The sequence below is a fragment of the Clupea harengus genome, chromosome 24 (assembly GCF_900700415.2).
Source record: "Clupea harengus chromosome 24, Ch_v2.0.2, whole genome shotgun sequence".
NCBI lineage: Eukaryota > Metazoa > Chordata > Actinopteri > Clupeiformes > Clupeidae > Clupea > Clupea harengus.
Window position 1 is genome coordinate 4,717,850 of NC_045175.1, and position 14,095 is coordinate 4,731,944.

At 47.1% G+C, this 14,095-nt stretch overlaps 1 protein-coding gene across 1 annotated transcript in view; it reads left to right on the top strand.

The window, feature by feature from the left end:
- cfap58 (cilia and flagella associated protein 58) overlaps positions 1–7,041 on the top strand; it is a 117,793-nt gene extending 110,752 nt beyond the window's left edge. The window contains exon 18 of the mRNA XM_031562556.2: positions 6,845–7,041. Coding sequence (XP_031418416.1) covers positions 6,845–6,965 — 121 coding nt within the window. The 3' untranslated portion in view covers positions 6,966–7,041. The remainder of the gene's footprint in view (positions 1–6,844) is intronic.
- Positions 7,042–14,095: the final 7,054 nt, after the last annotated feature.

Below are 14,095 nucleotides of genomic sequence, written 5' to 3' on the forward strand. Positions count from 1 at the left end.
AGTGGTTGGGGGGCTCGGGGCAGTTGAGCGGGTGGGGTGGGGTGGGGTGGGGTGGGGTGGTGGGGTGGGGTGGGGTGGGGTGGGGTGGGGTGGGGCGGGGTGGGGCGGGGTGGGGTGGGGTGTGGGCCCCTGCATTGCTGGGCTTTTAGCCACAGCTGTGGAGAGCGAGGTGACAGCTCTTATAGCGCAGGTGAGGGGCTGCCAGCGACAGCCGGCTCTCTGTCAAATGGAAGCTGAGAGGGGAGGGGGGATTGGAGGGAGAGAGAGAGAGAGTGAGAGAGGGAGAGAGAGGGAGAGAGAGGGGAGGGGAGGGGGGATTGGAGGGAGAGAGAGAGAGAGTGAGAGAGGAGAGAGAGGGGGGGGGGAGAGGGGAGGGGGGATTGGAGGGAGCTGCTGGTTCAAATGGCCTCCAGTCAAGGCATTTGGCAGCATCCCTCTGCAGCTCTTATGCGAATCAGTGTGTGTGTGTGTGTGTGTGTGTGTGTGTGTGTGTGTGTGTGTGTGTGTGTGTCTGTGTGTGTGTGTGAGAGAGAGAGAGAGGTTTGTCGTTGATTAGTTATGTATGTTTTTTCTCTGTGTATGCGTGTGGTACCGTGAGTTTGTGTTTTATTTGTGTGTTGGGAATGATTCATTGAGGCGAGTGCTGCTGTGCATGACCTAAGTGAGTGTGGGAATGTTTTTAATTTAGTTATCTGTGCCCATGTACGCGTGTGCTAAGACCGAGTGAGTGTGTATGTGTGTATGTGTGTGTTCCCCTGGTAGACTGCGTGTGTGGGCATGTGTGTGTAGTATGTGTGTGTGTATGTGTGTGTGTGTGTGTGTGTGTGTGTATGTGTGTGTGTGTGTGTGTGTGTGTGTGTGTGTGTGTGCGCTCCTGCTAGTTTCCGCACGTCTGTCACCCACACACATGTGATTACTGACAGCCCACCCTCTTCCCCCAGCCAAGAGATCAGCAGGCAGCCCCAAACGCCACACATCTCCTCTTCCCCTCCCTCCCTCCGCCAGTGTGGCCTTCAGCGAGTCGTCTCTATGCCATCTCCCCGTGTCAATATCGTGTTCTCCAGCAGAGCAGCGCAGCGCAGCTCCACTCCTCCAGGCCCTCTGGCTGTACCTCCGGATGTGCGATTAAAGCAGGCTGTCTCTTCAGTCCACCACCCCCCACCCCACCCCTCTCTCTCTCTCCCCCTACATCAATCTTCCCACTTTCGCTCTGTCTCTCCTCTTTCCTCTATATCTTCCTCTCTGTCACTTTCTCTGCATCTCTCTCTCTCTCTGCATCTCATCCCCCCCCCCCCCCCCCCCCCTGTCTCCCTCTATCTCTCCCACCATCCACCTCCCTCTCTCCCCTATCTTCCATTTCGGCGTTTCTCTCGCCCCCTCTCTCTCTCCACCATGTCAGTCCCCTCAGAGCTCTGAGTAACTCCAGCCGTCAGCCAGGATCTGCATTCCCACGCTCTCTCCGCTGAAAAAATGGCTGAGGGACTCTCTAGGATCCATGTCTTTTGGGTTTTTGATTTACAGAAAGTTTCTCAAGTCTACTTTTCTGGGATCATGAAATGGGCCAAGACCTTAGCCCATTAGGTAGAAGTCATAATCTGATGGCAGTGGCGTAAGGTAGTTAGGACGGGGCCCCAGTGCACGCTATTATGACGGGCCCTAGTGCACGCTAGTTGCTAGTCATGAGGCGCGCACACACACCATTAGGCGTATATATATATTTTAACAACAATGTGTTGGATTTTACGGTCGATTTTACGGTCGTTACTTCGGCTATTGTATTGGGAAAGTAGACAGGTCAAAGAGAACGCGATCAGAAACATGGATAGTGCTTTGACTCGGGTAACGTAAACAGACGGTCAAAGTGCTGAAATGTTCTTAAAACACTGATGAAAGGCATGATTTGGTATGACGGCAAACACAGCAGCTTTACCCACATCTGAAAAACACATACACAATGAAACGACCTGACTCTGAAATTATATCAACCTGTTCAATAGGGGCACGGCAGCTTGAATGATAGGAGTTGTGCAGGAAACGTTATTGCTATGTCCCTGTTAGATTGCTACTATTTTTCCCCGAAAATAATAAAAACCATAACGGAGAAAAGTTTGCCATTTCAAGGGGATAGCATTAGACACTGTCATTAATATAATACCAGTTCATCTTTGAACACAAGCGTATCTGGGAGATGAAAATATGAGTCTTAGACTTCTGTCAGACGCAATTCTGGGGGGCCCGTCCATAGACATATATACATCTGCGCCCGGCTACGCGCCCCCGCGCCCCACGAGCCCTGGTGCAACCGCACCTGCTGCACCTCCTATAGTTACGCCCCTGTCTGATGGTCAGCAGCAATTCTGATTGACTGCAAACACTCACACATACACGCCCACCTCATGTGGCCACACTGGCTGACGTAAGTATATGTGTGGGGCAGTAGAATGTTCATGTGTGTGTGTGTGTGTGTGTGTGTGTGTGTGAGTGTTTGCAGTCCACACAATCAGAATTGGTCCCTCTGCAGTAATTTCCCTGGTATTAACACCACAGACTAGAGTCGGAGTGAGAGGCTCGCACCTGCTTCAGTGGGAGTATAACTATGTTGCCAGTCACAGTGACATTGCGGAGTCGTTTACTAGCTGTTTCTAAATGTACTGGGCTGACACGCCGTTACGCGTCGCTCATATTTCCCCATCATCGGCGTTTGCCGAGCTATGAATCCATCCTCCCCGAGGTAAAAGATTACACAGCCATTTCCGTCTCACTCTCCCCCGGGAACCCAAACTATTATTACGGCTGATTAAGGGGACCGCAATTACGATGACACTTTTACAATCACTGTATTTTATCGGTCGCTGTAAAAAAAAAAAAGTGGGGGAATTGCAGAGGGTCTAATGTGAGGGACTGCCTTGTGAAATCATACTAAATGTGCTCTTGCTGCTAAACAGGTGGATGGGTCACTATTTAAGCCAAAGCCAAGGTCATGGGGTCAGGTCTTGGGGAATTTTTGGACAAAAGCATCGGCTAAATTAATACTCGGAGTGCACTGATCAAATCTTGACAGCTTGTGAACTTATGTCACCAAAAACCTGCGCCTTATAACTTTGCTTTGCCTCGATATGATATATAAATATAAATGGTGTAGTTGAATAACAGTTTGTTCTTACAGTTATGGTTAGAAATATTCTACAAATGACCTTCAGGGACTTTCAGAGGTTTTTGCGCGAGCGTTTCTGAAGTTAGGAGTTATCCAACTTGAACTCAAAAGCGAGGTGATGTATTTATTTTATTTATTTCATTTATCTTCTATAGCGCTTCTCTAAGGACTCAAAGTCGCTTTACAGAGTCCAGTAGTCATTCAGACACAGTCATACCGGTGGTGGTAAGCTACATCTGTAGCCACAGCTGCCCTGGGGCAGACTGACAGAAGCGTGGCTACCAATCAGCGCCTACGGCCCCTCCGACCACCACCAACATTCATTCATATTCATACGATGCATGTCTTTATGATGTAAACAAATAATTCCAAGATGAGGCTGTAGACCAAACATCCCAATACAGGCCAAAACATTGATGCTTGGTCCACATTAAAAGCATACTGTGGGAGAAATTCAAGCTGTTATCACAACGCGGACAGGCCACTATTCAAATCATCCAGCCCGACGCAGATATTTTTCAAATGGGGTCAAGGGGCATCACAGAGTGTGATTAAAATTTGTACGCAGTAACTTTCTTCAATTAATTATTTTAAATGAACATGTTATGGAGGTTACAGTATGGAGGAAAGTAAACCTTTGTTTGTGTGAGTGTCTGTGTGTGTGTGAGTGTCTGTGTCCGTGTGTGTGTGTGTGTCCGTGTGTGTGTGCAGGTGTGAACTAGTTATTGTTGCCTCGGCCAAAGGAGGTTATGTTTTCAGAGCCGTTTGTTGGTCTATTTGCTTGTCAGCAGGATTACAGAAAGAAGAAGAAGGTGGAGGGGTCTAGTATGAGCCAATCCGAATCACAGGGCAGATCCATTCATTATTTTTCACTTTTGTTAACATTGCGACAGGGCATTTGGCCTTGGCGGAGGTCTGCGTTCTCCGAGTGCCCTTCTAGCTGTTTTGTTGTTGTTTTCTTTTTTGCCAGAATAACAAAAACACTCTATTCGATTAATTAATTTTCACGGCAAATGGAGGTTTCGTGACCTGATGCAATCAGAAAGCAATAGCTGTTTATTTATTTACTTATTTAATTATTTATTTATATATATATTTTTTTAGAGAGACCGCAGACTGCAACCGTGAATCAAAGTGAAAGCATGCCTGATAATCACACTGCAGATGCATAGTAATAATTAGAACAATCACAACATTAATTAGAGTACAACACTGTTCTCTCCTCGTTCGTTATTGTTGTTTTTGTTTTGGATTAGATAAGCTAGTTTGCTATGGGTAGGATATTCTCCCAGGCTTTGTACTGCATACGGGTGATTCTTTTCTTTTTCTGTTCATTGTTTTGCGAGCTGACCAAACAAAACAAGCAAACAAATCGACTTATTGAAAACTGTAAAGCGAGCATCTTGGAGCACCACTGGGTGACATTCTCCTCCCGCCCTTCCGACTAAGAAAAAGTGCCGTTCACACACGACATACATCGCACGTGTGTTCGGCACGTTTCCAGAGGACCGGGTGAGAAAATGGGTCGCGGTGTCCGCTGGCACGACGTCGACTCCGCGCTCAAAGCGAAGGGCCGCTGCTCATCTCCTCGTCACGTAAACGTTCTCATGCCGACTGCTCGTTTTCGGTTCAAATATATCGAGTGCCCTCAGCCCTCTTCCTGCCAGTCTCGCTGGTATGTGTACGTCCATTCATTCCAGTGCATTTATAGTGGAATTACTTACCGCATTACACACACTTGGACTATGCCTTTCTCTCCTTCACTTATTCTCTCTCTCTCCCTTATTCTCTCTCTCCCTCCTCCCCGCTACCCAGTAGTAAGTGAATGAGGAAGCGGTTCATGACTGATGGCTGAAGGGAAGGGGTGTCGTATTCGCTCTACCAGCACCTCAGACCTACCATCCCCATCAGACCCCCACCGGGCTTCAGCCGTGTATATTTGTGATGTAGCACGGCCTTTTGTTTTTCATCTGCTCGTGCGTCTATGTCTCTGTTGTCTTTGTTTGTTTGTTTGTTTGTTTGTTTGTGAATGTAATTATGGACGTCAGTCGTGCTTGTCGACAGGCATTAGCTCGCGCTGACGCTGATTCTTGGTGTCACGGTGGCTGGAGCCATCAAAAGCCACTCGCGCAGATGGCTGGACAGAGATCCAACAGTCAGCGTTGTCCGTGAAACCTCTGCCACCACACACACTCTCGCACACACACACACACACACACACACTCACACAGACACATACACACACACACACACACACACACACAGACAGTAGTAGTACAGAGAGTATATTAATTTAGCTGTGTTTGCTTTGCTGTTGATTCTCGTTGCTGTTTGTCAGGAGGGAATGCAGGGGTGTGTGAGTGTGTGTGTGTGTGTGTGTGTGTGTGTGTGTGTGTGTGTGAGTAACACAATGAGCTGTTGTTACTCCTCAGTTGTCAAACGTCTTCATCATTCTCCCTCTCCAAATCACATTACACGGCCAGTGGATTTTAATTGCACAGTTTTTGATACGGGGGGAAAGGGTGATAGAAAGAGGAGGTGGAAGGGCGAGAGAGGGAGGGATGGAAAGAAGGTGTGAGGGAGAGAAGGAGAAAAACAGGGAGAAGGAAAAGAGGAAGAGAGAGAGATAGAGAGAGGGAAGGAGAGAAAGGAAGACAGATGAGATAGAGAGAGAGAAGTGGAGAAAGGGTGCCGTGGAGGGAGAAAAAAAGGTAGGAAGGGAAAGAGGGAGAAGGAGAGAAGGAGAGAAGGAGAGGAAGAGGCTTTTCAGTAACAGTCAGGAGGTGTCCCTGCCTGTCCCAGCACAGATGAAAGAGTGCAGGGTGGCACCAGCTGTTCTCTTTTGGGGAATGACAGGATGTGTGTGTGTGTGTGTGTGTGTGTGTGTGTGTGTGTGTGTGTGTGTGTGTGTGTGTGTGTGTGTGTGTGTGTGTGTGTGTGTGTGTGTGTGTGTGTGTTTATGCTATGTTTACTTCATTTCCCATGATGATCCATTTTATCTTCTGGAGGGAAATGTTTACCTGTTGTGGGGTGGGTTTGTGTGTGTGTGTGTGTGTCTGAATGTGTGTGCACACTGTGTGTGTATGTGTGTCTGAATGTGTGTGCACACAGTGTGTGTGTGTGTGTGTCTGTGTGTTCTCTTCCCCATGATTCATGGTGTTATTTAGGCAAGGCTGAATGTTGCTAAATGAGTTGTTTGCAATGCTCATGTTTGTGTATATTCAATTTGTGCGTGTGTGTGTGTGTGTTGGTATTTCTGTTCTGCAGTAGTTAAATGTTGTGTATTTAGAGTGTTTTGTGTGTACTCTTTCATGTGTAAAATAGTGAATCTGCCTCTGCTTGGATGCGCACACACTTGCATTTGTGTGCTGCTGAAACCTATTGTTTGTGTGTATGTGCTATGACTACCGCTCTTTGTGTTGGTTGCTGTGTATTTGTGCGTGTGTGTGTGGGTCTGTGTATACCCACAGTATGTCTGTGTGTGTGATTGTATACATTTGTTTGTTACTGTGACTGTGTATGTGTATCCCCACAGTGTGTGTGTGTGAGTGTGTGTGATTGTATACATTTGTTTGTTACTGTGACTGTGTATGTGTATGTGTACTCGCACACAGTGTGTGTGTGTGTGAGTGTGTGTGTGATTGGTGTTTGGGTCAGCATGTCTGACTACTGTCTCTGTGCTGCACACAGGCAGAAGGACCGAGACCTGGCGCAGGTGGGGCCGCCTGTTATCCAGCCGCAACGGGTGGACGGGCCGCGCTTCGCCGGGGGAGGCTTCAGCCTCAAGACCACCAACAGAGTCACCACCTAGCACCGGCCAACGCTACACACACACACACACACACACACAACCTCTCCCTCTTACCCTCCCTCTTACCCTCCCTTACCCTTTCCTGTCTTTTTCTCTCTCTCTGTCAACCCCCCCCCCTCTCCATTCTATGTCCCCCTCTGTCTCTCTTTGTATCCCCCTCTTTCAATCTCTCTATCTCTCCCTCTCTCTTTCTCTCTCTCTCTCTCTCTCTCTCTCTCTCTCTCTCTCTCTCTGTGTGCTCCATTCTCACCTCCACCCCTCTCTCTCTCTCTCTCTCTCATCTCTCTCTCTCTCTCTCTCTCTCGCTCTCACTCTATTCCACCCCCCCCCCTCCCCCCTCATTTATCCTGCCCCATCTCTTCCCTTCCCATCGCAGTTCATGCTGTTTTTTCCAGCACGGCTAACCAAAAACAAAACAGAGTTCTATTAAGACATGCACACAATAAATGAATAAAGAAATAAAATAAGGTATGGTGATTCCTTCCTAAACCCTGCTCCATCCATCCATCCATCCATCCATCCATCCATCTATTCATCCCTCCTTCTCTGGATCCCAAACCCAGCCCTCTCCTCCTCTCCTCCTCTGCCAGGCCGGATGTATGTAGCCTGTGCCTCCCCGCTCCAGACCCCCCCAGAGTGGTGTTCAGTGGTGCTAATAGGGGCTAGAGTGTATAATTCAGGACCGGGGACGGCCGTTTGAGTGTGCTGGTAATTAGCCCCCAGCCCCCCCACCACCACCACCACCCCCACCCCCACCCTCTTCCCCATGATTGCCACGGCAGCAGCAGCAGCGGCAGCAGCAGCGGTGGCCATAAAGGAGGAGACTCCGGAGGGGCCCTAAAAGCTTCTCCATCATCATGAATAATTGGCGTCTCCTGGCATCATTTCCATCTTGATGTGTGAGAGGTCTGTCTTTTTTAATTTTTTATTTATTTTTATTTTTTTTTACCTTTTTACTTTTTACCCAGTGTGTGTGTGTGTGTGTGTGAAAGAGAGAGAGAGAGGGGGGCGGGGGGTTGTTAGAACTCCTGTGTGTATGTGAGGGAGAGTGTGTGTTTGATTGTGAGAGTGTGTGTGTAAGTGTGTGCCTGTTTGTCCATTAGAGCTGGGGGTTTTTTTGTGCCTTCTTACCTGATTTATTTATTTAATTATTTTTTCTGTTCGACATGGCATGGAACAACACAGAAATGGAGTCTTCTAGAAAGATCTTTGCGGATCAAGCCCTGAAGCCATCTGATGCTTGGTCTGTGGAGGAGGAGGGCTGAAAGGTCCCACTCAGGTTCAACTCCCTGGCTCTTCAGTGTGTGTGTGTGTGTGGGTGTGTGTGTGAGGGGGGTGGGGGGGGGGGGAGACTGCACCAGGAACTGTTGTGGAAGTATTGCTCCTATCAAAGTGAATAGCACAGGCGTTAATGACTAGTGAAGAGTGTGCTGCTGTAGTTTTGGAGACTGCATGGGGTGTGCTCCACCAAGGATTCTGCCTCTTACACTGGCATGCATGCACACACACAGACACACACACACACACACACACCCACACACACAGACACACGCACACACAAACACAGACACCTTCACACACACACACACACACACACACACACACACACACACACAGACACCTTCACACACACACACACACACACACACACACTAACACACACACAAAGAAAAAAAACACCCAGCTAAGGAGCTAGCTTTAAGAGATGACTGGTACTGGCGAGATGTATTTCCTGCCCTATATATCTTTGCAGAGATGGCATGCGTATGCTAATGCCATGACTGTTACTCCTCACTCTACTGTTTCCCGTCCGTCCCTGTAGTTCAAATATTCATCCATGTATTCACAGTCATTGTTTTGGTTTATAAGCTGCTCAGCCACCCTACCTCAGCTTTCTCTCTCTCACTAACACACACACACACACACACACACACACACACACACGCGCGCGCACACACACACACAAGCTATATCCATATCAGTCTACCTTTAGCTGAACACATCTCAACCAGGCAGCCTTCTCCCCTGAGGCATTAAATATGGATCGTTCATGTTGTATTGTTGTATTGTATGTCTTGTTTCCCCAGTGTCGTGTGTGACTCAGGCCATTATGAAACAGGAAAACTTCACTCGTCTCAGGCACTGATTGCGACGGCCCACTGCCTGTGTTTTGAAATTGCCTTGCCCCCACCCCCCCCACCCCACCTCCGATGCCAAGGAAATGCCGAGGTCTGTGTGTGGGGCGGGGGGAGGGGGCGGGTGAAGTCATCCACTCACTGATAGCCCTTAAACAGTTCCCATTTTCCCTCTTGATGTGTGGAAGAAGAAAAGAGATCATCAAACCGGAAGATAAAAGCGAATCGATAAAATGATGGTGGTTGTGTGGTCTCTGCTGTGTGTGTGTGTGTGTGTGTGTGTGTGTGTGTGTGTGTGTGTGTGTGTGTGTGTGTGTGTGTGTGTGTGTCTGCTGAAGAGACACAATTAAGCCTGACACGAGAGGCTCCCCCTCAGCTCTTCACGGCGCTGGTGAAGCGCTTCAAGAGTGCCGGAGAGTAAACAAATGCGTGATTGGCCAAGCGTTTTGGGTTGCCTACTGCCACTGTGATATAGACGTGTGCGAGAGAGCGTGTGAGTTCCTGTGTGTGTGTGTGTGTGAGAGAAGTGAAGAGTCGGACAGATAACAGCTTGAAATGTTTTTTTGTTTTTTTTTTGGTATTGAGATCAAACTGGTGGGGTAGTGTGTGAGGGGGGGGGTTGTGTAATGTATATTTAAAGCCCCGGAGTGTAAAATATAATTTCTTCAGAGTTTGTCCAACAAGCTGTCCGACATATTCACCATGTCCCTATGTGAATGCGCCAGCCCCTGTAAACAGTAGTGGGAAATAGGGGACTCAAAGTTCTTTCTGCAGTGCCAACACCGCCAGCGAATGGGGCTTTGATGGGGAATCCTTGCAAAGACCCTCCGCCGAACATCACACAGGGCCAGGTTACGGCGTCGACAGGTATTCCGAGACTCCCTCTCTCGGGGGAGTAATAAATACCCACATCAAACTCTTACCTCCACTTTCACTCTGACACCCTCCCCCACCCACCACCACCACCTCCTCCTTTTCTGATCCCTTCCTCCCTCTCCCCCTCTTCGCCTATTAGGCGGTGCGATTGTGCAGTCGTTTGCACAGGCCCAGGTGCCTGTCAGCGCGGGAGGAATTGTCTCTGCCTGCCGCAGCTCGGAGCCTTGGCGGATCAAGGGCCTGGCGAAGGAAGAAGATTGCCTCCCGCGTTACCTGAGAATGAGGCTCTACTGTACTTACTGATGGAGAGACAGAGGACGTGATGGGGGAGAGAAAGGGGGATTGAGTGGGTTGAGGTGAGCCCAGCTTGCCTGTTCCAGGGAAGTGTCTACATCAGTGATCGTTTGTCTTGACTGTTCAAGGGAAGTGTCTACATCAGTGATCGTTTGTCTTGGCTTAGGAGGAAGGTGCATTTATAGTTGTTTAGCTGTTTTAAAGCAACGTTATGTGCCATTTCTTTCAAAATATATATTTTTTTAGATATATTGATAACATCCTTAAATTAATTTTAATTGTACATGGTCATGTGAGGGACAGATAAACACTCCTGCCATTCCCACTCATCAACCTATTCACTATTCAAGGTGTAGTTTTATGGTCAGACACACCACACAAATGTAAGTGCACCTTTCACAGCACGACATCTCCAAATACATTGTAGAAGTACAACATTTAGCTCTCTAGCTTTTATCAAGCCAACAGTGTTGTTGATGTTTGCAATGCAAGCCTGTTGGCCGTTAGCGATGCAAGCCTATTGGTCGCTAGCTCAATAGCTTTAGACAAAAAAAAAAACCATAATGCCTGGCTAAGTGGATGGGTTAATCGAATGCAAGTGAACTGTAGAGAAAGAAAGGAAGACATTTGTATCAATGCTCGAGTGCAGAGTTACAACTGACCAAAGACTCCGGATCGTTTTAGATTTTGACTCGTATCACACAGCAATATTGTGTTAAAAGACGTCACAGAACTCCCACCACCGTCTCAAAAGGTATGAATTTACATTCCATAGAATGTCTACTGAGGCTAATGGATGGTCAGCTTGTGCGCCTCGGGGATCTGAACCGACAACCCTGGTGATGTTTCTACCAATTTTCGTAGGCGAGTCACATGCGGAACGAGAGTGCGGTGGTGGTAGTGGTGATGAAGCCACCATGTCAACTGTGCCTGCAAAAAACAGCAGTCTTCTTGAAAGCACCGATTGTTGTTTATATGTTAATTAATGTTTAATGATTTGATGGCAAGAACCCATGTGCAGTTCCAAGAGTAGATTCCCATCTGATGGAGACACGTAAGCCCCTGTGGACATATTGGATCCAAATTGCCCCCATACTCACCAATATATAGCTGACAATAGTAATTTTCTGCAATCATACCAGTAATTGAAGCTTAGATATGTGTTTGTCGGCTGTAGCAGACTATCTTGCTGATTGTCTAGCATCAGTCCCTCACTACATCTGTACATAAATATGGTAGTGTAGGGGGTTGCATTTCTTCATTTCATGCGAGTGCGCACAGCGGCAGGCGTGGTACCTGGAGAATTATGTTATCATGGCCTTTTTGTCGCGATCGATTTTTAGAGGCCATTTTCAGAGGCCAGGTCATTTCTCTTCCCAGAGTCACAGCATCAATATCCCAGCTCCACTGCTCCATTGTGTTGTGTTGGTTTCGAGCTCCGTCTCTTAAATGGCTCTCATGGACTTGTTTAGAAACAATTTGGAGCACGAGCAAAACTGCCCAGACCCCTTCGGCCACACTAATGGATGTGATATTTCTTCAGACATACCTGTGGTGTTGTTTTTATTCTCTCTCTCTCTCTCTCTCTCTCTCTCTCTCTTTCTCTCTCTATTGGGCCACTGCAAATAATGTGTTTGTGTTTTTCCAACACTCTTCATTGAGGTCCATGATGCTGTGTGGTCTCAAGTGTCCAACTTCCCTGTTCACTGTAAGCACTGTAAGATCTTACCTGCACTGAAAAGGTAATCAAATGCATGTCACATGTATGTACGTAAAACATGTTTGTTCAGCTTTTCAGTGATAATTGCTGAACTGCCATCAGGCATTATTTCAACACTGATTTTGCGTAACACACATAGCCTCCGTTAGTTGCATCAAAACTTAAACACTTAAAACACTTTGTTATGGTCGGTATAACTACTCAATAAGTTCTTTCCATGTGATAATGTCATATTGCAGTTGCCGCCTCACACCCCAAACAAAAACACAGCTTTATTTTGAGCACATTTGAAAAATGTTTAATGGATCTTTGACAGCAGGGAAAGTGTAAAGTGAAAGCAGCATGGAGGCTCCGCTCGTTCTCTCTGAGCGAGGTGATGAAGTGGGTCACGCTGTTTGGCTTTGTTAACAGATGGAGCCTTCTTGCTGTTGTTCACTCGTTTTTTTGTTTTTTTGTCACCCTCTGTTGGCTCCGTAAACGTGTGGAGAAACCCTTTTCTTACCGCTTTTCTTTTCTCCACCCGAATGGCTTCTTGGGATTATTTCATTAAAAAAAAAAACTGGAAAAGAATGGATAATTACAATGTATGCCCAAAAAAAACAGATCCTCAGCACGTTGAGATTCTGATTGTTTCCCAGGTGCTTTATAAGAAAATGAACAGCTTGGCTCCATTAAATGCAGATTAAATATTAAATGACTTCAAGGTGGAGGCTGTCAAATTCAGACACACTCAACGCTGCTTTGACAGCGGATGAGCTCCAACGCCTGAGGTGATCTCCACACAATTCCCTCATCAAGTGTCTCCCTTTCACATAAAAACAACAATTGCAGAAAAGAAAGAGAGTGATTTAAGCGAACAAAGAAAAAAAAAAACGAGATGTTCAGAGGTGAGCATTTTGTAGCGCTTCAGTAATACCTCTGATCAGCCAGGCTTTGATTCTCTCCTTTAAAAAAAAAAAAAAAAAGAGTGAAAGAAAAAAAAAGAAAGACAAGCGTGCGGTACAGTATATACGTATGTACACAATGGGCCTGCGTGACCTTTCAAAACTTTCCTCCCACACTTGCGTTCCCTCAGCCCACGTCTACCTAATTGAGGTCCCTTGTGCCCTGATCTCCGGAGCTCCTTGTTCCGTCGGGGCTTTCAGTCGTGATGCACTCTGCACAGACCAGAACACGGGCATGAAAGGAGGAAATACATCTCGCCAGTACCAGTCTTCTCTTAAAGCTATCTCCTTAGTTGGGTGTTTTTTTTTTCTTATTCTGTTAGTGCTCTTCCACAGCATGATAAGAAAAGAGTGCAGTTTATAGCACCCTGAAAGGTTCTTGAGCTCTTTGATGGAACTACTTAGGGCCGTTATATGGTACTCCGTACTTCACGATTTCGGACACATGGGAAGGGCCAACACATAGATGGAACGCCCTGGAACGCCCTCTCCGTCGTCTCCGGGGCCCTCGGAGAGCTCTCCCGTGCACCGTTGAAATTCCTGTCGGTCCGTCATGCCGTGCTGTACAGCGACGGATACCCCTTGGCCGTGATTGGTCCGCTACGACATAATTTCCAAACGACATCATTTCCGGAATCTCACATTTCTGGACCCCGCGTTTCCTGTTTCATTCCCTATATATCACAATACCGCCATGTTTAAAATCCACAAAAAAACGTAAGAAGATGGAGATCACGAACATAGACATATATATGTCTATGATCACGCACATCGAAGAGCGCATTGCGGAAGAGGTCCGGAAATATCCTCACCTCTATAACACATCGCTAAAAGATTACAAAGATGCGCGAATGACTGCCAATTCTGCAGCGGTAGAGCTGGACACTAAAGACTGCGACTGTTTCCTGTTTCATTCCCTATATATCACAATACCGCCATATTTAAAACCCACATGAGCGCCAGCATCTGACAGAGTAGGTGCCAGAGCCCGGCAGGAGCAGACAGCAATTAAAATATTTTGTCCAAACAACCTTTGGACATATTCATTCATATCATATCATGAGACATATCCAACAGCCTCATTAGAATCTGCATCGACAATAATGCCATCAGACAGAAATAGCCTATCTCCATACAGTTCATTTCTTTTAAACTTGCTTT